General features: G+C 38.7%; 4 protein-coding genes across 9 annotated transcripts; 2 read left to right on the top strand and 2 right to left on the bottom strand.

The window, feature by feature from the left end:
• Positions 1–226: 226 nt before the first annotated feature.
• ppcdc (phosphopantothenoylcysteine decarboxylase) lies at positions 227–4,002 on the bottom strand. 2 transcript variants are annotated; one of them, XM_079465812.1, is made up of 6 exons: positions 3,853–4,002; positions 3,494–3,619; positions 3,225–3,320; positions 2,952–3,080; positions 2,669–2,837; positions 227–2,423 (listed from the first exon to the last, which is right to left on the bottom strand). In XM_079465812.1, exons 1-6 carry the CDS (start codon positions 3,883–3,885, stop codon positions 2,350–2,352), a joined length of 627 nt encoding a protein of 208 aa, XP_079321938.1. In that variant the 5' UTR covers positions 3,886–4,002; the 3' UTR covers positions 227–2,349. The 2 variants fall into 2 exon arrangements, with proteins under 2 accessions (XP_079321938.1, XP_079321939.1); XM_079465813.1 differs by lacking the exon at positions 3,853–4,002 and having other exon boundaries at positions 3,494–3,627.
• hacd3 (3-hydroxyacyl-CoA dehydratase 3) lies at positions 3,464–8,822 on the top strand. Of its 2 annotated transcripts, none has more exons than XM_079465811.1 (11): positions 3,464–3,671; positions 4,936–4,978; positions 5,060–5,133; positions 5,229–5,393; positions 5,480–5,528; positions 5,631–5,741; positions 6,055–6,182; positions 6,282–6,394; positions 7,392–7,498; positions 7,589–7,720; positions 8,037–8,822. In XM_079465811.1, the coding sequence occupies exons 4-11, from the start codon at positions 5,376–5,378 to the stop codon at positions 8,111–8,113; spliced, it is 735 nt and encodes a 244-aa protein (XP_079321937.1). In that variant the 5' UTR covers positions 3,464–3,671; positions 4,936–4,978; positions 5,060–5,133; positions 5,229–5,375; the 3' UTR covers positions 8,114–8,822. The 2 variants fall into 2 exon arrangements, with proteins under 2 accessions (XP_079321937.1, XP_079321936.1); XM_079465810.1 differs by lacking the exon at positions 3,464–3,671 and adding an exon at positions 4,002–4,198.
• Positions 8,538–13,221, bottom strand: ints14 (integrator complex subunit 14). Of its 2 annotated transcripts, none has more exons than XM_079465808.1 (12): positions 12,669–13,221; positions 12,052–12,333; positions 11,834–11,941; positions 11,562–11,717; positions 11,291–11,409; positions 11,064–11,206; positions 10,809–10,901; positions 10,584–10,728; positions 10,285–10,418; positions 9,846–9,964; positions 9,668–9,733; positions 8,538–9,200 (listed from the first exon to the last, which is right to left on the bottom strand). In XM_079465808.1, exons 2-12 carry the CDS (start codon positions 12,271–12,273, stop codon positions 8,949–8,951), a joined length of 1,557 nt encoding a protein of 518 aa, XP_079321934.1. In that variant the 5' UTR covers positions 12,274–12,333; positions 12,669–13,221; the 3' UTR covers positions 8,538–8,948. The 2 variants fall into 2 exon arrangements, with proteins under 2 accessions (XP_079321934.1, XP_079321935.1); XM_079465809.1 differs by having other exon boundaries at positions 12,581–12,686.
• slc24a1 (solute carrier family 24 member 1) lies at positions 12,707–21,346 on the top strand. 3 transcript variants are annotated; one of them, XM_079465805.1, is made up of 11 exons: positions 13,156–13,277; positions 13,775–14,964; positions 16,190–16,252; positions 16,409–16,517; positions 18,268–18,318; positions 18,529–18,612; positions 19,099–19,190; positions 19,290–19,547; positions 19,661–19,750; positions 19,823–19,989; positions 20,063–21,346. In XM_079465805.1, the coding sequence occupies exons 2-11, from the start codon at positions 13,936–13,938 to the stop codon at positions 20,310–20,312; spliced, it is 2,193 nt and encodes a 730-aa protein (XP_079321931.1). In that variant the 5' UTR covers positions 13,156–13,277; positions 13,775–13,935; the 3' UTR covers positions 20,313–21,346. The 3 variants fall into 3 exon arrangements, with proteins under 3 accessions (XP_079321932.1, XP_079321933.1, XP_079321931.1); XM_079465806.1 differs by lacking the exon at positions 18,268–18,318 and having other exon boundaries at positions 12,707–13,277; XM_079465807.1 differs by lacking the exons at positions 18,268–18,318; positions 18,529–18,612 and having other exon boundaries at positions 13,138–13,277.
• The last annotated feature ends 51 nt before the right edge of the window (positions 21,347–21,397 follow it).

The following is a 21,397-nucleotide window of genomic DNA, read 5'->3' as shown; positions in this document are numbered from 1 at the left end:
GAATGAAAAAAACACCCTTTGTGTAATGGATGCATTATAAAAAAGCGTCAAAATATGCACCATCATTCCCTCACAATGGGTTGCTATTGATTCCTACTTATATATTCACATTCAGTTTGAAAGTTGATCACATATCCTATCAGGAGAGAGTGGGGCTAGTTGAGACCGTTTGATTCCAGTGAATATGCCTTACAGCTGTTATCTATATTCTGTAGAAAGGGCTGTCAAGGCAAGGCAAGTTTATTTGTATAGCACTTTTCATACACAATTGTAATTCAAAGTGCTTTACATAGAAGAAATTTGAAATATCCATTTGATAAAACAGTGAAGAAATAACAATTGATCATGATTAATTGCTTCCAGAATAAAAGTTTGTTTACATAATACATGTCTGTGTACTGTGCATATTTTTAAACATATATTTAATAAATATTTAGAGGTATTTATCTAAGTTTACCAATAATTACAATTATAAATGTTTATTGATTTTTATATTTTTCTTAAATATATGCATGTTTTTATAAATACAAAATGAATAGGTACAGAACACAGACGTATATTATGTAGGATGCGATTAGCCACGATTAATCAATTGACAGCGCTAAGTAGACACATTAGCCGCAGTTCCACTGTAAAATAATATATATTTTTTTGCCATTAAACAATCATTTAAACAGTTCAACAAAAAATTTAAAGTCAGGCATGAACGTATTCATGACACAGCAAAAATGAAAAAGCTAACATACTATAATATCAAACAAGCTCCTAAAAAACAAAAAAGGAAAACTTATTGTGTCATATTTTTGGACATTTCTGTTAACCCTCAAACACGATGTTAATGCAGTGCAACATTTTAAAAATACATATGGAAATCATATTAAATTAGTATATTGTGCCTTTTTACACTTTATAAAAACGTGTGAAGAGGCTACTGTACATCCCAATGAAAATAGCAATGAAACACTGATCCAGAAAAGTTCTTCATGAACAATGCGACTACAGACTTGACGAAACCTTCACATGAGCTGTTTATCTCTACATGCACATTAGCAGGATGATATCACTCCTTTTATATCGCAGTGACACAGATACATCCATTGTTCTAACCCCAAAGACAGACTTGTTTACCAATCATAAACGATTTAGCAGGGCAAGGATGCAGAAATTTCCCCATATGACCAGAGAAATCTCCTCATCTCACATCAATTTTATGCCATTACAGTAACAATGTCTCAGTGTAAACATATTTATGTCTCCATGTGAGTGTGACACTATAGCATCCTGTGATTACATTTCTAGATTGACACTTTTATTTAAAGAAAATAATAGTTTCCTTTTAAGATGTTTACAACTCAACTATTTCCTATGTACAACTCGAGCCCATGAGAAATCCCTATGAAAAATGTACAAACTTTAAACATACAGCTATAAAGTGAATATGTGCAGTAATAATGTTTTGCTTAATCTAATTTATTTCTACAATCTAATAGGTCACCGGTTCATATAAACACTGCATTACATTTGCAAAGGATTCTTCTGAAATCTTACTGACCTTCTAAACATTAAAAAAGAAAAGTTCTCATAACACTAAGGATCAATTACTGGGACACACTGACTATTATGGTGGATTTTCGAATATATTACACATTTAGTAATAGGCCTCGTGTGAGTTTGAGTACATGAACACGAACTGCACGTACACGAAGTATACATTTCTATATTTTTTTACACTTAGTCACAAACACTGGGTTGAGTGTTTAGTTTCACAATGTTCTAGTTGGAGTAAGCCTATGGAAAATATAATGCTAAATCATGTACAGTATCAGTTCGATAGCACTTGACGTGTATGTTAAAGAGCACATGATATATATAGATTCATATATTTTTTAATTCTGGGAAGCGCTCGCTACGATTAATTCCAAGAAAGAGAGAATAAGAATTAACAGTGGCGAGCGCAATGAGGATGGGCCAGCTGGGCCGGACTAAAATATAATTGTGACAAATGAAAAGGGGATGAGCTAATAAAAAGATGATATCATTGATTCGTGAATAATGTGAAAACCTTCTTAGGAGTAGGGAGTCAGATATGCATTTGTCAGATGACTTCTGAGCATCTCAATTTATTGGCTCGAGCAACAAAGTTTTGACCTCTTGGCATCTGGAACCCTTGTCGAGATTTCTTTGTGCGTTGGAAGGCCGATTTGTCACAGCACAATCAGCTTAGATGTGTCAAGAACAGAGAAATGTTTAACAGGAAAAGTATAATTTATTAAACATTTCTGTGTAAAACGCAATGAACCAATACTTGTAACTTCTGTTTTGTTGATCTGCCACAATGTTTTTTTTTTATCATACAGCAGGTTTCTGGAGGTATTGTTTGACTGTATCAACAATAGTTGAAACCTCTGCCATGGCACCTTTACCTGTGAGGATACAAACACTGTATGTTAAAACACGTAAGGTAACAAAAGTTAAAATGAAACTAATATTGAACTGATTTGTAAAATATTTGTTCACACTAGAAACATACAAATTAAAGCCCACACATACAGATCATCAAATTCTGCCTAAATGATTTTAAACAATAATGAGAAATTCTTATCTTTGACCAACACTTGGTTCTCTTATCAATACAAATTCCCACTGATATCACTTTCTGTGAAGATACCTTCATCTCCACAGACAAGTTTTTTGGAAATGCAGGGGATCTCGATGTAGCCAACGCCTTTAAGTGTGGCCACTTGCTGTGCAGTGATAGGGTGGTTCCACATGGCTGTGTTCATAGCAGGACAGAAGATCAGAGGGCGGTTTGTGTCCCAGGCCCGCACCACGCAGGTCTGCCCAATTAAAACGTAATATCACACCCAATGCAAAATCACAGACAATATCAACATCACAACATCCTATAGCTCTACCTGCAGTATAGTTCCTATTACACCTATATTACTTACCAGCAGGTTGTCACAGATACCACTGGCGATTTTACCAAGTGTGTTGGCATCCAGTGGGGCAATGACAAAAAGATCCGCCCAACGTCTGAGTTCAATATGAAGCACAGGGTCACAGCGCTTTGTCCACATCTAGCAATAGAAATACAAGGCATGATCTACATATCATTGTTTGGTAATGTTATAACCGCCCAGTTGGACCACAAGACATTGCTTTTTATTCTTTGACCTATCATATAACAATAAAAGGCATTTATTCGAAGACGGGCAACACACCTCCCATTCATCTTTATCAGTGTATACACGGACAGGCACTTCATTGATGTCATAAAAATGTGTGGCGTGGTCTGTGGTGACCACACGTACATCAACCTGGAGAATAGAGCAATAAACATTTGTTTTAGCACTTTAGACCGGCAGTAAGGATTGAAATGACCAATGTAACCCAGTTAAAATGCCCTTTAGCCCCATCTGGTGGATACATGAAACGGAAATGTAAGTACATGTTTGAACAGAAATTGTCTATATGTATATAAAACACCTACCTCTTGTAGTTCAAGGAGTTGTCTTACCAACAAAGGCGCTTTGAGTGCTGCTACACTGCCAGTCAAACCCAGCAGAACCCGGCATTTTGAACCACTTGTCTGCAGGGAATCCAACTCGGAATGCTGCTGCATTATAAGTAAAACTTCTTGTAATCTATGCAAGATTATATTTCACAAGGTAACTCCATCCGTCGGCTGTATTCACATTGCAAGAATGTTTTATTTGAGTCGTTCATGTTTATTTTAAAACGAGCTCGGCCTATATTGCACTTTGGCCGTGCAGACTACTTCCGTCAGCAAAGGCTTAAAAGTGTTATAAATAACGTCACGGCGCCATTGTTGGCGGGGAGAGTACCTACTGTGCGAAAATGCAACGCTGCCACCTCATTCATAGACGAAATGTATAAATCTCTTTATTAAAAAAGGGAAAGTAAACGGAGTTATCGAATTCCACAGATGCGCGCGCACCTCTGTTACGTTACACCCGCGCATGCGCGCTAGTAGAATATTCTGGGCATATGAGAGAATCCTCGGGAACGTCTTCCGGTGGACGCGCGCGCTGTACATCGCCTGTCGTGCACTGTTAAATTTGCGTAAATAGCATTTTTAACGTGAGAATTTGCTATGCAGACTCTTACCCCTCACGTGTACTGGGCCCAGCGACACAATGACATTTACCTGCGAGTGGAAATCAGTGATGCCCAGGTAACATGCGATGAATGAAACGCTTCCTCTCGTTCACGCACTGTGTTATTTTGCCTGCGGGTATCTGGGACGTGTTGCATTAGTTGTAATGCAAGTGCATTAGACATAAATACATATCGGTTGTTGTGTAACTCCTGAGTTGATATTGTGATGAAGGATGTCAAAGTCTACATCGCAAGAGGATACATAAAGATCTCATTGATTGGGAGAGACTTGATCCTACTGGAGCCATTAGCCATATGTCCCGGTTAGAATGACAGGGCATGTTTTATTAACTAACCCGTCCTGAAAACATGTTTGACCTGTTGTCTTATTAGGATAGTGTGAAAAAATACATTTTCCACGGAGAGATCTGGAACAAAGGAGGCATTGCTGTTGTTTATTATACGTTTGCTTTGAAAACACTTTATGCAAATGAAGGGGTTTGGGAACTGTTACAATGTTTTCCCTATAGAGCGCCTATGTAAGGTATAAGAACATGGATTGTATAAGACATTTTTGCATTGTAACATTGTAAATAGTAATGTGTATCAACCAAACCCGATCACACAAGCCAAATAATGAATTGTTTTATAAGATAATCTTTCTTCAATGTTTTTCTGTATAACTCCTGCTTTAATAAGTGGTCTCAACTATAAATACATGATACAGTCTATGTTCAGTGTACTGATGTAGCAAGACAGCGGGAGGAGCTTAAAATCTCACACTTCTGGTTTCATTCTGTCTCTGTCACTCAGAATCTCATCATTTGCCTGGAAGAGAACGTCCTTCACTTCAGGGGTACAAGTCACACATTTTTCACCACCACTTGAGGATTTTACTTTTTAGTTGTGTTTATTCATGGTATTTGTTCTTTTTTAGGCCAAGGCCATGGGGCGAAAGGAGAAAACGAATATGAATTCAGCTTGGAATTCTTAAAACCAGTTAAACCTGAGGTAGGAGTCGTCTTGTTTGGACAGAAGTATGTTTAGTTTGGTGCTGTAAGTTGTGTTTATGTCGGAATCATATTCCCTTTGAAAAATGTGCGCAGGTCAAACATAAATCAACTCAGCGGCAGGTGAACATCACAGTGAGGAAACAAGAGCACGTTTGGTGGGATCGACTCACTAAGCAGGAGAAGAAACCGTTGTTTCTAGCGCCTGATTTTGACCGGTGGTTGGACGAGTCGGATGCAGAGATGGAGCTCCGAGAAAAGGTCATGAGAAACGATTGATGGAGAAATATATTTATTTGGCTTCATTGTATGTTTGTCTGACGTCTCAGACTTGTTTTTGTATACAGGAAGAGAAAATAAATAAAGTCAGCATTGAGTCAAGAGTCCGAAAGGACCGTAAGTATATTTTTCATTCTTGGAGTTGAAATTATTGTGTGGGTCAACTTAATAATATTAATTCATTACTCGTTTTGTAATGTTTTTTTTGTGTGTTCGCAGCTTATCTAGGCTTGAAAAAAGGTTTTCTTTTTATGTACAACTTGGTCCAGTTCCTTGGCTATTCCTGGATCTTTGTTAATATGACTGTACGTCTGTTCATACTCGGGCAAGGTAAGTCCCATATACCTTGGTTAAAAGTCTATTATTGTTGCTTGCAAAAGGATTTTGTTTTTTCTGAGGTCTACAGATCAACTATGCAAATTGCCATATTTGCTATTCATAGAGCATGTTGTTGCACAGGAAGCAGTTTGCATGTCTGAATTCGCAAGCATGTGCACAAAAAGATGTTTCAGTGTGAAACAGTTTAAACTATAAAAGCAATTCTACCCATACATTTTATCACTATGTGAACCAATGACCATGGCTTTGTTAGTGCTATGGCTATTCAGTATGATCCCAAACACCTTTCTCTTCTTCCCAACAGATTCTTTCTACGACACCTTTCATACCATTGCTGATGTGATGTACTTTTGTCAGATGCTGGCAATAATGGAAGTTATTAATCCTGCTGTGGGATTGGTTAAAACTGGAGTCGTGCCTGCTCTCATACAGGTCAGTACAACGCTCCAATATAGATTGCCAATATAGATCTTTTATTGTGTGTAAATTGTTAGAAAAGTATACAGTACCGCAATGTTCTCTTCTTCAAAGGTGATGGGAAGGAACTTCATCCTTTTTGTTGTATTTGGTACCTTAGAGGAGATGCAAAACAAGCCAGTGGTCTTCTTTGTCTTCTATCTATGGAGTACAATTGAGATATTTAGGTAATCATCTGAATAATTCATCTACAAATGGCATCTTACATGTGTGATTGTATAACATAAGGCATGTTAAGAACACAGTTACTGCTTGTGGTGAGTACATGCAGAATGTTTTGGTGTAGTTTTTTCTACAGGATTTCCTCTTCTCTATTTTCCGGGCCAGATGGTAATAATCATTTTATTTCTTGTATAGTTTGTTAATGATCAAATAAAAAAACTTGACAATTTGAACAGATTTGGGCCTCTTAGTACATTATAATTATCAATACATTAAACTGTATAATTATAGCTTAAAAACGTGATCAGATTCAGGAGTCAGGAGAGGCAGAACTGCAAATCTTTGCATAATCGATCGTCTCATTTGACTTGCGTTTTTATGTCATCGAGAGCCAGCATGAAAGACGATGCAAAGAGCCTAATGCTTTTAGCCAGAGCTTTTAAGCTCATGGTGTCATGGCTGTCTCACAAATGTGGTTTCTGAACAGCCACAGGAAATCCATACTCCACTATCACATGCTAAAACAAGTTGCTCTTCTCTCTCTTGCTCACTATAGGACAGACATCTGTGTAAGCCACCAGTGAGATGTCACACAAAAGCTTTCATTGCTTCAGCTTGCACGTTCATTTCGAGTAGCTACTCTAGATCTTACTTTGATGTACTATTTAAAGATGGACAAACAAAGAATGGACCATATGCTGTTTTCTAAATTATTTTTCAGAAGCATTGCAAAAATTACAGAATATTTATTGACATTAACCAAGGTGCTTTTCTGTTTTATCAACTTCGCTGACTGCAGTGACATCCGATTTGCTAAAAAAAAAGGATAGGAGTAAATTGAACAAGCTATATGAATCGTAGTTGAAAAATTCACCGAATCAGCTTGGCTCACTTCCTCACCCACTGAACCACAACTTCAACTTGTTGCTGAAAAAATATTTTCATCAAACAAATTTATGTTCCTCAACCATCTAATCTCCCCACTGTTAAACTGTATTGCAGGTATCCTTTCTATATGTTGGCCTGCGTTGATACAGAATGGAAATTGTTGACTTGGGTGAGATATACTATATGGATACCCTTATATCCTCTTGGTGTGCTTGCAGAAGGTATGTGTTCCCACCACATGAGCTCTTCATATGAGACTTTACTATGTCCACGTAACAATTATTGTTCTTTGCTCTTTTATTGTTGATCAGCGGTGGCGGTGATCCAGTCCATTCCCATCTTTGATGAAACCAATCTTCTCAGCATTCCTCTGCCTAAATTCACAGGCCTGTCTCTCAGCTTTTCCTACATCCTACAGGTCTACCTGGTTCTCATGTTCCTGGGTAAGCACTACATAAGACACAAATTTAAAGTAAAAACCAGGGTGCCTAGCATCTTTAACCAAGCAGCAGACTATTCCAGTTGCGTGTGTGTATGTGAAGTGTGTTTAAAAATATGTTGTATAGATTACATTTACAAAGAGTAGGTGCTTAAATGTTCTCTGAGCTTAACAGGCATATCCATCGATATTTATAGTATATAGTGAATATAAATAATCTTTTATTAAAAAAGTCTGTAAATCTTAAGGATGGTGTTTATCACATGTAGAGTTCTAGCAATAAACAGGTGCTGTTTTACTAAATCTACCATCAATTTCAGGCCTCTTCATTAACTTCCGCCACCTCTTCAAGCAAAGGAGAAGACGGTTTCGCACCAAAAAGAGGAAAGCCAATTGAGGAGGAGGAGGAGGAGGAGGAAATGACCTACATTTCACATCTTGTGTAGCGATTTAATCCCCAGTTTTCCTCTCATTTTAAATCAAGTGCATTTACTTTCTATACTCTGAAATACTGGAGGACCACGATCAAGCTGTACAGTATATAAATGACATTAACAGAACGAGAAATTATTACCTTATTAAAAAGTTCTAATGAGGACCATGAAGGTATTTATACACTTTGTCATTTCATCTATGTGCAGTATGTTGGATGTTAGCTGTGATGAATTTACTTGACAGAGAACATGCAGCATTTTATCATCCTGCAAGCCCCTGAGACTTGACAGTCATCTCTGTTGACACATCAGAGTTCTAAAAACATCAAGATAGATCTTAAACCTCAGGGAACAACGCATGAAACAAAGGGGATCTGGCCATGAAGTGTAAACACAATTAAAAATGTTTTATTAAAAATGTCAGTGAACGGTTTTTGACTTCCAACTACCTTTCAAAAAACAGCCCGCTAAACTAAAACAACTCGTTTTATTTGTTTGCTGCAAGTAAAAGCTATTTACAGAAATTTTATTCCAAAGCCTATAAATGCACTACTTTATGAAAACGCTGAATGTTTTTCTATCCTCAAATGGAATGCTTATAAATGACCATGTCACAAAGTATATTGTTTCTTATCTCTTACCAAGATGGCTTTGTTGAGGTATAAACACTACAAGAACAAAGAAAGTGGCAATTGTGTGTATTTCAGAAGGACAGAATCTCATTTCCCACGGGAAGGTAATTCTCCTAAGGTCCATTACACAACACCTGTTAGTCCGGGAGCATCGTACCCCTATCCCCTACATTCTCTCGGCTCCACCCCCAGAGAAGTCCGTGAGCATGGGGCTGATGTTGTGTTCGAAAGCTGCATACTTTGAGTCTCCAGTACTGGCCAGTTTAAGTTGCTGGGCAGCGTGCGAGAGCTGGAAGGCAGCGTCAGGGTGGGCGGAATCAGGCAGAAGAGTGCATTCCCTCTCCAGAAGTTCAGCCACGCTCTTCAGAAGCTCCCAGAATCCAAAGGCCAGAGCAGCTTTTCGCAGGCGATTCAATTCCTTCAGTATGAATATACAAATACATTTGGGTTAAAGCACAAGATTGATGGTGAATTGGAAAATATATTCTTTATGGAATATGATATAATTACTGTTTAATGCTCAAATTTGAACTCTATCTGTCTCACTGATACATTTCAGAATATAACTGACAGCTACTGTTTTTTTGACCTTGTAAGCGAGGGCCTCTAACCACACACAAAGCCAGAAGATATGAAGATAACTTGTCTGCGGTTCTAAAAAATGCTGATACACAGAATCTGCAAATATAATCTCTGAATTGTCTTAGAAACGTGTTTAAGTTTACCATTAGAAATATTTTCTAGAATCTTTACTGTCAAAGATATACCAATCGTGGAATAAAACGACATAATCCCATAAATGTAGCAAGCATTTTTTATCCGAAATCTATCAGACAGTCACAAGACAAAAGATCATCTACATTATATGAAATATCCAATATGTACCTTATAAAAGGTTTGTGTTTTTTCCGGCAGTTTCCTTGCATTCCGGAAAATTTTCTGCACATCTGTCTGTTGAATTAAATATAGAAACATTCAATATAAATATGTTTAGACAATCAAATAACAAATCACTCAGTCGCTATCATTTTGGAGAAACAGTCCGGTGTCTATAGGTGTATACCTGCAGTCCACTGGCTTTAATCCAAACGGTAACATTCTGAGCATAACTTCTCTTGTTTTTCGGCTGTATGGGAAAGGGGCTTTTACTGTCATCTTCGCCATAGGGATTTTCAGCTGCATCTACAGACCAAACAAAAACAAAGAGTCAGTCTTTATATATTTAAATCAATGACCATTAGGCAAAACTCAAACAAAAAACAAATCTTTGACTTCTGACATAAAGAGAACAGGCAGTATGGGAGGAAAATAAAAATTCAGTCGTCCAAATGTCTGTGCCTTTAAGGTAAATATCTAACCGAACAATTTAGTCTGGCTGGGTTGTTATAGTGTTTCAACAATTAACTAATGCACTACAACAATTTTATGCTTGCTATTTAAATGTTAATGTGGGTTTTAAGAATTCTGGCTGTGAGATACTGATAACCGAGTGAGAACTCTACCTGAGGCAGGACCAAGTTGTGACATTCGGCCCAGCCAGGGCAGAGGCTCTGAGCCCAGCTCAAAGAGTGACATCATCAGGTTGGACTTTTTCTTACTGTCTGCCTGAGAATAAAGCATTCCAAACCAGTCTGGCCTAAAAGCAAGACGAAAAAATCAGCACAACAAAGTTTTAAATCTATTATTGATCGACAACATTTATCACTTAAAACGCTTCTGACAGCATTAACATTAAAGCTATAATTTGCATAATCAATTGTGATTCATCTGTCCTTCACGAAATGTCATTATAGTTTCTTACCCTAGTTGTACAAGTGCCACCATGCCCTCCACTTTTAGACTGCCATGTAGAAGTACGCAGAAATTGGGGCTTTTGCCAGCCATCTGATTTGTGGAGGGCTCTTCCTCAGTCTCATCAGCGGTGCCTGTACCCATCTCATCCCCCTCTGTCAATGATAAGAGGTTCATCTATGAAATATAAGACATTTGAATAAAATAAGGAACAAATAAGGAGCAAAACACCAACCTTTGTTCACAGCAATGGGCAGTACCAAGTGCCTGGATATAACGGGAGGGCTGGAGATGTCTCCAATCTCAATAAAACCCACAATCTCCAAGTCTATAGAAAAAATGGGGGTAGGGGGAAATCTGAAACTTTATGTGATTCTGTACCCATACCAGTAGGTGTCAGTAGAATTACAAAACCACAGCCATATTGATCAGTTATAGGTTTTTATTTATATCGTTATTTTTTATACATCACACTCCTGTCTGCTTGTACCTGTTTGAACTGTTCTGGGAATGGGATCTATCTCCTCATCTATCAGCACTGGTTCTGGCTTGGGAAAGACCTGTACGTCAGAAGCCAGGTTCCCGCAGCGCAGCACAGCATGTAAGGTAGAGTATGCCTGGTCAATCAGCTTACTGCCAAAACAAGCACAGTGATACTGTTAATCACAATGAGACCAATAAACTACACGAACAAATACAACACATCCACTTACTCACCCAAACATAGTCTGGACACTTTTAAGACAGAGGGGTCCCTCCATAGTGTATATCTGACCGTCCCCACCATTCAAACTAATCAGCTGCTCCAAGTTATCCAAACCATCAGACGCTTGAAACTTTAGGGGACGTTAAAACACAACACAGATTACAGTGAATAAAAGGGAAAATTCATAGGAAACGCAAATAAATGCTTGCATGTTTATGTTCTATAATAGCAAAATCCTTTGATCTCAATGTAATATATCAGATGTGTGCATGTCTGTTGTACCTCCTCTGCATTGGCAATGCACATGACATAGATTTTGGAAGGGAACGGGAAAGGCAGAGGGAACTTCTTATCGTCCGTACGTTGTTTCATTGTTTGCAGGGAATGGCGCAAAGAACCACGGCCAATCCCCATGGCACCATCGGTAACCAGCACCACCTAAAAACAACCATGAGAACAGCATCTACCCTGATCAACGTAAACCTCAGAGCCATCATTACAGCATGTCATATGACCAATAGCTGCTTGTGCAAAAATATTATTTTATATTATACCTGGCAAGGGCAGGCGGTTCCCCATTCCTGCTGCACTACATTACTGACACCCTGCAGTGCAGCCTCCAGACAGGTCTTATCATAGTCTTCAAGATTGTTTAAGGCCTCCTACAAAACAAGTAGACACGTAGTCAAGACCCCCAACAGGGAAAGATATGATATAGTCCACTGAGTGTTATTGTTTTGTTGAATTTGGGCTGTCTGGCCTGGTGTTTCACCTGCAGAGTGTTGTAATCTCTGGTGAATGGGACCAGAAGCTCCCAGAGGGAGGAGAAAGCGACAAGCGACGTGAACTCCAGTCTGTAATTTGTTGCCATGTGTTCGAACAGCATCGTTAGTCCATGAACGGCCAAGTTCTTCCTCTGAAACTCTTCACTGCTCTCCACTGACACGGGTCGCGTCATGGACAGCGATGAGTCCATAAGAACCACCGTAGGCATGTTTGCAAACTCTTCGTTTCACGATATGATGAACGGCTAGAGACGAACTGCTTTAAGGATCTGTTTAAAACAAAACGATGTGTTACACACGAGTCAATCACAGAGGTCTAGAGATGAGGATAAAGACACAATGTATACAAAAGGGTAAAATTTGAGCATCAAGTTTTAGGTATGGATGCAATAGTACAGACACAGTTAATGTAACCAAGCGAAGTAATACAGTCTATTCAACATTACTGCCAGTGTTTTTGCAACGGTTCGCATCAAAATGGGACTAAATCATAATAAAGCGATCAGAAAAACATACATGTCATATAATCAATTCTTGTTAACAACGCGTTGACATCCACACAAAATGCTTTGCTTAATTTAAGAAAACGTCAAGATTTCTTTACCCATAGTTGACAAAATCCTTTTCCACCATGTGTGCGCCGTGGTAAGCGGGCCGTGCGGAAACAACAAACACCTGCCGATTCGTTCCTGGTTTGCGACCGAGAGATGGATATCGTATATTTATTTTAAAATTCACTTTCTCGCTCGTTAAAATAAGAAAAATGTAAGCAGATCTAGCATATAGTGATTTTCAGGAGACCTAGTTCACACAAACATACGCGGTCCCGAACAAACTTTAAAACAAATCAAAAACATGTTTACACAAATCGTTCATCCATAATCCTAATTAAAAGATGAAAACGTATTTTTACACTTCAGTTTATTTCATAGTTTGGATACATTTGAATTCATTTAGCACTTTCTAAAATTCTGAATGCGCAATTGGGATGAAATGATTCAAGACACAATGAGAGAGTGAAGAGAGAGTGCGGCTAATCCTCTTATAAGGCTTCAGGTATTAGATATTGTGCTGATCCACGCTGAAGATCTGTCCTGGATGACCTGAACCAGCGCTCACAGCATCATCCGTGTCTTTCCCTGCAGCCCAGCTGTGAGACCGCAGCGCTTCATGCAACTCCGCAACACCGCATGGCACGCAGCGTCATCAACCGGTACGTTTTCTAAGTGTATTCATGTTTTCTTTGTTGAGAATAAAATAACTGTCCGTTTTGATTTCTGAATAAACGGGTTACTTAGTTATTTAATTCGTTTTCAAGTCCAGTACTGTTATAGCAACCTGTTGCCATCTGGTCACCCTGTTTGTGTAAATTCATCTATTTAGTGTACGTGCACAGATATTTAACGTGTATTTATTATTAAACTGCTTACGACACATTATATTTGTTAACAATTTGAACGTTTCCAAGGTTGCCATGAACCTCAGATATTGCCATTTTATATTCTCTTTTCTTAAATAGAAATGTGCAAGATATGCTTTCAATTCCTTCAGATTCATTCATTTAGAAATTTCAAAATATTTTTCATTTCTGATTCAATGGAATTGAAAAGCTACGTTGTATAAGTGATATTCTGTAGTCCTGTTTGTCATGTCTTCTCCTTTCTGTGTTGTTTAAACAATTGTTACACTCTTTATTTGTTTCACCCACAGTAAGCGCTGTGAGAAAAGACCTGCACTACAGAAAAAATGAGATGACTCATTCTGTAAGAGCGTCCTGCACTCCCCGGCATCTTTTGGGGGTAAAGTTTGGATGTGCTGGGTTTTATTACCCAAACCAAAAACTTGGTGCCCTTTAGGAAGCATAATCGAAAATGTTTCTGACTCGACGAAAGAGACTCCATCTGAGCCGGATTATATTTCTTCTCTCTGGCGTTTTCCTGTGTTCCTTATACCAGCTGACAATTAGAGCCAAGCTACCAGAACCCTGGCCAGAACCTCAGATAGCGGAGAACACTGATGAAGGTTCTGGACCTACTCTAGTGGGACTGTTGGAGGAGATAGGGGCTAGTATTTTAACTGATGTCAAGTCACAACAAACAGATGAGGTCCGACCGTCAGACAAACCTAGGACTTCAGCCCCTACAAAAATATCCACAACTACAGAGCCACCTGCAACAGCCACAAACAGGACGATCATCCAGTGCATCTTTGTCGACCCAAACCTTCCAAAACCCACTCTCGTTCCCACTCCATCAACCGGCACTACCACTATGGCCAACACTACAGCTTCCAGTCCTGGAGATGCACCACACATGAAGGGCGAGTACCCGGAGGACATCTTCACCATTGAGGAGCGACGCAAAGGCTGGGTTTCTCTCCACATCTTTGGAATGGTATACATGTTTGTTTCGTTGGCCATCGTGTGCGATGAGTTCTTCGTCCCGACGCTGGGGGTTATCACAGACAAACTGGAAATATCAGATGATGTGGCAGGGGCTACGTTCATGGCTGCTGGAGGCTCTGCTCCTGAACTCTTCACGTCCTTGATCGGTGTCTTCATCTCGCATAGCAATGTTGGCATTGGAACCATCGTTGGCTCGGCTGTCTTTAATATTTTATTTGTGATTGGAATGTGTGCGTTGTTCTCCCGGGAAATGCTTCACCTCACCTGGTGGCCTCTGTTTCGGGACGTGTCGTTCTACATCCTCGATCTCATCATGCTCATTATCTTTTTTTTGGACAACTACATTATGTGGTGGGAGAGTATGATGCTGGTGGGTGGTTATGTTCTCTATGTTTTCTTCATGAAGTTCAACGTACAGATTGAGCGAGCAGTTAAGACTCAGCTCGGGAAACACAAGAGCATCGTCAAAGTGATTGCGGTGGAAGAACCGGAGAAGGTATGGTTCATGTGTTTTTTGCTTTCATCTTTAAACTAAAATGCTCATCGTTTACAATCACAGTGAATAAAAAGGCTAATCCAGATCACAGTTCTCATGCAACATGATTCAGATTGTGTAGATTAATTTAATGGTTAAGTGGGAAATTATTAACCACTAATAAACCAAAGGTAAAAATAATGATTGGTTGATAAAACGAAGTTGATTTTAATATAAAGATCATAAAAATGGCACATATTGTCTTTAAAAAAGCATCACACTTTTAAATGTTTATTTTGGTGTTTGGTTAACCTTCTAATGTGGAATGAGCCTCTGTTCTGCTCTGCTCGTAGATTTGATAACAGAGATTCAATAGCATCCCACTTGTCACTTATGTTTATTCAATTAGCAGATACGCATGTGTTTGCGTTTTCCTTTGATAAGCAAAAATGAAAAGGATCTCTTGTGTCTGCTGGGCCCAGACATTGTTAATGAGTTGTCTTGCAATAAGTGAGGTATTTGGAGCAGGTGCGTTTGGGTGACACTCACAGCTCCATCTGTACAAGTGACACGGCCCGAACACATAATAAAATCATTCACACACTTTCTTTGTGTTAAACTTCTTAATGAAGAAAATATGACTCAATGCATCCTTACTAAAAAGTTATATTCGCGTAGTGGGTTTGTGGGTATGTGCGTAGCTCACTTTATTTCATGGACTTTGAATATGTTGGCACTCCGTGATCAAAGATGTTCACCTAATCCTTTGAGGGTCTGCTGTGATGTACAAACAGTGTAACATATAGTGTTTAAACCTGATGTGATTGAAGCTTATACAGCGTAAGAAGGCTTACTCAAGCCACAGGACCTCAGGGTCTCAGTTAAATTAAACCCACTGTATTGAATTTATTAGAGACGATTACCAAGTGCAGCCTTTACAATAGATATACTGTATGCACAGATTTTGTATACGTTATTGGAGGAAAGGTGGTTGAATAATGCTTATATTAGCTTCATTATTTTGTATGCATTTGTAGCATCTCTCATGTAGGCTATTCTAATATGTTTATCTATGCAGATTATAGTAGTATGACAATCTATAATGTGAAGTGTTCATAAAATTGTCAATGTTTGAGGAAATCATTGAGCTGAATGAGCCGATCTAAACAGTACAGTAAACAGTTCTTTAGGAAGAAGAATTAAAAGTCCAATATCAAATCTTTTTCTGTAATGTTGTTGCACACAGGATGATGGGACCTCAGGTGAAGAAAACAGGGCACCTGAACCAGACGACAGGAATCGATTAAAGGTAGTCCACATCATACATATAAAAAACGAACCAAAAGTGATAGATGAATCATTTAACACAATACATGATTTACCTTTCACTCCTCCATGCAAAGGTTCATTTTCTTTACATGATTATTTAGCACTCAAATCATAATTTGTATCTCCTCTTGTTTAGCTAAAGCCCACATTGCAGCGCGGGGGCAGTTCTGCTTCTCTGCACAACAGCACCATGAGGAACACCATCTTCCAGCTGATGATTCACACACTTGATCCTCTAGGAGAAGGTAAGAGCACTTCAGTGTCTGCGCCCTCATAATGACAACCCATTAGTAAAACACTGCACGAAGTTTTCTGATGTTCCACTCTGGTGTTATGTGAACAACACCTAAGCTTTATTAGGAGCAGATTACACATCACATATGTAACTAATGTGAAACGTTCAACTTTATTGCAATGCATCGTGGGATTGCCTTCTCCACACATGTATGCATACCGACATATCCTAAAATGAGCAATTTTAAGAAGCAGCAGAATCAAATAATCGACGTTTTGGATTAACTGTTGTAAGAACCGTAATGCCTTAAAATGATTTTGAAAGCATTCTCAACCCCCAACGCCTAATTTTTATATGCATTAATAAATTACATTTTATTAAATTAAACGAGGAAACAAAGCAACTTAAAAAATTCAGATATCACAGTTCCTGTTTTTTAATGTTATACAGGACCCTTTTACAGACCGCCACAGAACTGTTGGTGTATTTTCGATGAAACACTGAAACGTAAAGATCAAAATTTGATAATCTGTTATCTCAGATGCTGTATAACAGAGGAGTCCATTTGTCCTTCTCGTAGTACAGATGGATTAGCAAGGCATGTATAATGACTGTACTAAATCCTGATTGATACTAAGAAGACAAATAGCTCTTTCTCGGTATATGGAGTGAAGAGTGATTCATAGAAGTGAGAGGAGGTATGGGCTTAAAGCAGTGGCTCTAGGACAGTTTGTGATGTCACATCAACCTGCATGTCACAAAGTAGACTACAGTTTTCACCTTGCACATACAATTATGTGCAGAATGACAAAAAACAACCAAAAAAACAAGAATTGACATAATAAAACATACATTTAGAAAATATACATTGACATACAGTATGTTTGGAAGGTGCATTGACATACAGTAGTCAAGACTCCCCACAGTGGCTGACAGTTCGGGTAATATAGCAGTAACCCTGTTGGTGAGGTCTCTGTGGGTCCGTGGTTTGATGGGTGGGGTCTCCTGTGGCTGATGACCTTCAGCCGTGCAGTACCTGTGCTCTCAGTGTCTAAACACAACCTCTCAGCACTATACTGCTCCATCTTATTAAGCAGCTTTTGACTGAGCTCATAAAGTCTGGATCAGAGCCAGTCTCCTGCAGCTCATGCTTTTTTTGATAGGCTGTATTCTTTTGACAAACTTATATTTTCATTCGTGCCATTCATTCATATTGATGCTGTGACAAACTACATTGGGCTTACTACATTTTGATCAGTTGCATTCATTTGACACTCATAATGTTTAATGTAAGGTAATGCAATGCAAAAATGTATAGTACTGCTGTGGTACTTTTATAAAGGCTAAAATAACATTTATTGAAACGGTCAGTTCTGGTCCTTGAGCCGTGTTCTAAGCCGTTATAAAAGACCTGATAACTGCTGACCGCATTACACATCCTAATCACTTTGCCAGTGTTGTTGCATCTCTGCTGCATGGCCTTGCTACGCATATGGAATAACTGTTTTAAAAAGCACTAAACCCGCGGAGCAGTGGGTTATAAGTGCATTTTATTACAGCTAAGTGGGTTTTAGCCAGATTCCTTGGTTGTTATAAAATGCACTTTAACCCACTGCTTCTTGGGGCTTATTGCTTTATTAAACAGAAACAGACGAAAATAAAAATGTGCATGTGCAAATATCTTTCAGTGAGGATATGTGTGGTTTTGAGTGACACTCATCATGGTATTTATGTTATATGAATCTACTTTTACTCATTAGAGTCAGTGTTAAATGGCGGTGCAAAGGCTAGAAGCTCTTTGGAATGTAAAGGTAAGGGGTTTAGTGTACGTGATGTCGTTCTTGTGATGTGGTTGCCTTTTTTTGTAATTTGCCTGTGAGATGCGAGGACATCACATTGTATTACGACCCTGAAAAAAAGCACATTTGTAATTTGTCCCATTGTTGACAGTTACAGTCAAGATCAAGTCCACATTCAAGAACAAAATATCACAGCTATATTCTTCCTTTCCTGGTTTGCAGTGAAATTTAAAGACAAGGCTCAGATTTTGAACAGCATGGCCCGGGGGAAGGTAGAGAACAAAAAGAAGGAAAAATCGGGCGAAGGTGAGATTTAATAATCTTGGTCTGTTTAATTATGATTGCACGGAGCTTTGTAGACAGGTCAGTGCATTGTGCATCTGCATCACAGATGAGCTCTGTTACATATTCATAATGCTTATTAATGTCGCATTTCCACAAGCGCTGTACTACCAGCTGTGTGTTGGATGAAAGGTACAAAGAGAGGGCACGCTGCCAAGAGTTTGGCCCATTTTGTCGTATGCGCAGCATCCTGCATTCCACGTTTCCACCTTTTGTTTCTTCTTGAGAGCTGCTTTACACATTAGCTGACATAATGACCATGCTCCATCTCATGAATTAAATATGAGAAGCTTGGAATCAGCCAGGATTATCTTGTGCCAAATCCAAGCCAAACTGTAGCGACATTGAATACACCTTCACTCCATATCTGAGAGAAGTAGGAGTGTTGCTACATTTATGCTTATTGAACTTATTTTCATGTTCATATTTTTATGCTTGTTTTTTTGTTAGTTGGTAATCAAACAGACCAGCCCAACGATTCGGATGACACAAGTCCTGCAGCAAAGGAAGGAGAAGCGAATCAGAAGACTGAGACACAAAAGGTGGGACCATTCCTGCGTCTTAAAGTGGTTCGGAAGAGGCGGAAGTTCCGAGACACTTGTGTCTTATTGAATCTTTAACTTGCTAAACTCTCCATTAAGGAAAGCGACGTTGCGGCAGGAGGCGGATCAGAGAATCCAGGAGGCACGGACGAGTCTGACAGCAGTGAGGAAGATGAGAGTGATGAAGACAGCAATGAGGACAGCGAAGACGATGAAGAAGATGAAGCTGGAGAGGGAGACAATGAAGAACCCCTGTCCTTAGAGTGGCCAGACACCAGACGTAAACAGGCTACATATTTGTTTCTGCTGCCCATCATCTTCCCACTGTGGCTCACAGTTCCAGACGTCAGAAACCCTGTGAGAAACCAAATACGAAACAAAAAACTTTTATGAATATACAATTATTATGTGTTTGTATGTGGTTCACCAGTTGTATAATGTCTGATCTTGTAGTTGACTGTGTTTTACAGGCATCTAAGAAGTTCTTCGCCATCACTTTTCTTGGCTCGATAGTCTGGATTGCTATATTCTCTTATCTTATGGTGTGGTGGGCACACCAGGTAAGTGTAGAAAACATTGTCCTTCAAAGCCAGTCTCATTCATCAGTAAAAAAGCATTTTTTTCTCTCTTAGGTGGGTGAGACCATTGGCATTTCCGAGGAGATCATGGGTCTTACAATCCTGGCAGCAGGAACATCCATTCCTGATCTTATAACCAGCGTGATTGTTGCTCGAAAAGGCTTGGGAGACATGGCAGTCTCCAGCTCTGTAGGCAGCAACATTTTTGACATCACCATGGGGTGAGTGCAACAAAACAACAGCCATTTATTTATGTATATCCATAATGCATCTGTATTTCACACGCTTTTGCAGGTTGCCGGTGCCTTGGCTGATGTTCTCGTTCTACCATTCATTTGCTCCGGTGCCGGTGAGCAGTAACGGGCTCTTCTGTGCCATCGTACTGCTCTTCCTCATGCTCCTCTTTGTCACTATTTCCATCGCTGCCTGTAAGTGGAGGATGAATAAAGTGTTGGGATTCACCATGTTCGTTCTCTACTTTGTGTTCCTGGTGCTCAGTGTGATGCTAGAAGACCGAATCATTATGTGTCCCGTGTCCATCTGAGCACAGCTGTGGGACCTGTGGTTTCATTACACCTCAATGTCAACCCGCAACACATTTCCATGTGGAGACACTTGTGTCACGTGATACCAACTCAAGTGTTCTGAACTGTTACTTTATATACAATATACGTTTTTTGTGAAAAAGCTGATGCAATATAACAATTTAGTTATTTCTATGTTTATACCAAAAATATACACTTGTGACTACATACGCAAAATCACAGCATCAACATAGGAAAAGGGCAAATCGTATTACCTGTGTCACATATTTCCAGTTTAACGCCATAGGGTGATGTTTAAATGGTCTTAATGCAGACATATCTGTAATGTCCCTTTAATTGTTATTAGTATTTGGATATCACAACAAATTGTTTTTTATTTATATTGTGATTTATATTGTGAGTTTTTAGATAGATATGGTTAAGCTATTTTCAAAATGTATGCAGAAGTCACTTAATTTAGAGAAATTGTGATCGTATTGTAAATGATGTAATTCTGCAATGGAATCATTTTTCTAACAAGAAAACGTTTTTTAGTGAGCCTTTTAAATACAGATGATGTGCTGTAAAATATTATTTAAATTTTTTTCAACAAAAAAGTAGTCGTATAACATAACTATTTATTACTAATGCTGATATATAGCCGCAGAAAAAAATAAGAGACCATTCCAAATTTTTATTTCATCATCAATTCTAGATGTATTGCGGCCATTCCAGTTCAGTGTCACAAAGTCATCCAACAATAATGTAAAGGACTGACAGCATGACAAGACTAATGATAGTAAATAAACTAATTAATGAATAAATAATTTTATGACAAGTCAAAATTAACTTCTTTTAAGTATTTGACATCTGAAAAAAGAAAAATAATTTTTAAATTGTCTCATGTTTTTCTTTGATTGTATATTATGCTGACAAAGTATTGTGAAACAAAACATGTTGCTGTTTGAACAATATAGAGACAAGGGTTGTTTCTGGATGTCATGTGTCTCTTCACTTGTTTGAGTGTAAAATTAAAAGAGGGTTCTAAATGTGGCATGTGTTGTTCTCTTTTCAAGTGAACAGTAACAAAAATACTGGAGCTGGT

Source organism: Barbatula barbatula (assembly GCF_947034865.1).
Source record: "Barbatula barbatula genome assembly, chromosome: 10".
Classification (NCBI taxonomy): Eukaryota; Metazoa; Chordata; class Actinopteri; order Cypriniformes; family Nemacheilidae; genus Barbatula; species Barbatula barbatula.
This window is presented reverse-complemented; position numbering and strand designations above follow the sequence as displayed.

Bases quoted from the DNA above. Each gene is read 5' to 3' on its own strand.
- ppcdc (XM_079465812.1), bottom strand. From the start codon at position 3,885: ATGAATGAGGTGGCAGCGTTGCATTTTCGCACA. The intron at 3,620-3,852 runs GTAGGTACTCTC...CTTATAATGCAG, and splicing joins CAGCGTTGCATTTTCGCACA to CAGCATTCCGAGTTGGATTC. The intron at 3,081-3,224 runs GTGTGTTGCCCG...TTCTATTGCTAG, and splicing joins CTGATAAAGATGAATGGGAG to ATGTGGACAAAGCGCTGTGA.
- hacd3 (XM_079465810.1), top strand. From the start codon at position 4,118: ATGCAGACTCTTACCCCTCACGTGTACTGGGCCCAGCGACACAATGAC. The intron at 5,742-6,054 runs GTAAGTCCCATA...TCTTCCCAACAG, and splicing joins TCTGTTCATACTCGGGCAAG to ATTCTTTCTACGACACCTTT. The intron at 7,721-8,036 runs GTAAGCACTACA...CATCAATTTCAG, and splicing joins CCTGGTTCTCATGTTCCTGG to GCCTCTTCATTAACTTCCGC.
- ints14 (XM_079465808.1), bottom strand. From the start codon at position 12,273: ATGCCTACGGTGGTTCTTATGGACTCATCGCTGTCCATGACGCGACCC. The intron at 11,942-12,051 runs GTGAAACACCAG...CTTGTTTTGTAG, and splicing joins GAGATTACAACACTCTGCAG to GAGGCCTTAAACAATCTTGA. The intron at 11,207-11,290 runs GTGAGTAAGTGG...TTGTTTTGGCAG, and splicing joins AGTGTCCAGACTATGTTTGG to TAAGCTGATTGACCAGGCAT.
- slc24a1 (XM_079465805.1), top strand. From the start codon at position 13,936: ATGTTTCTGACTCGACGAAAGAGACTCCATCTGAGCCGGATTATATTT. The intron at 19,191-19,289 runs GTGGGACCATTC...CTCTCCATTAAG, and splicing joins AGAAGACTGAGACACAAAAG to GAAAGCGACGTTGCGGCAGG. The intron at 19,990-20,062 runs GTGAGTGCAACA...ACGCTTTTGCAG, and splicing joins ATTTTTGACATCACCATGGG to GTTGCCGGTGCCTTGGCTGA.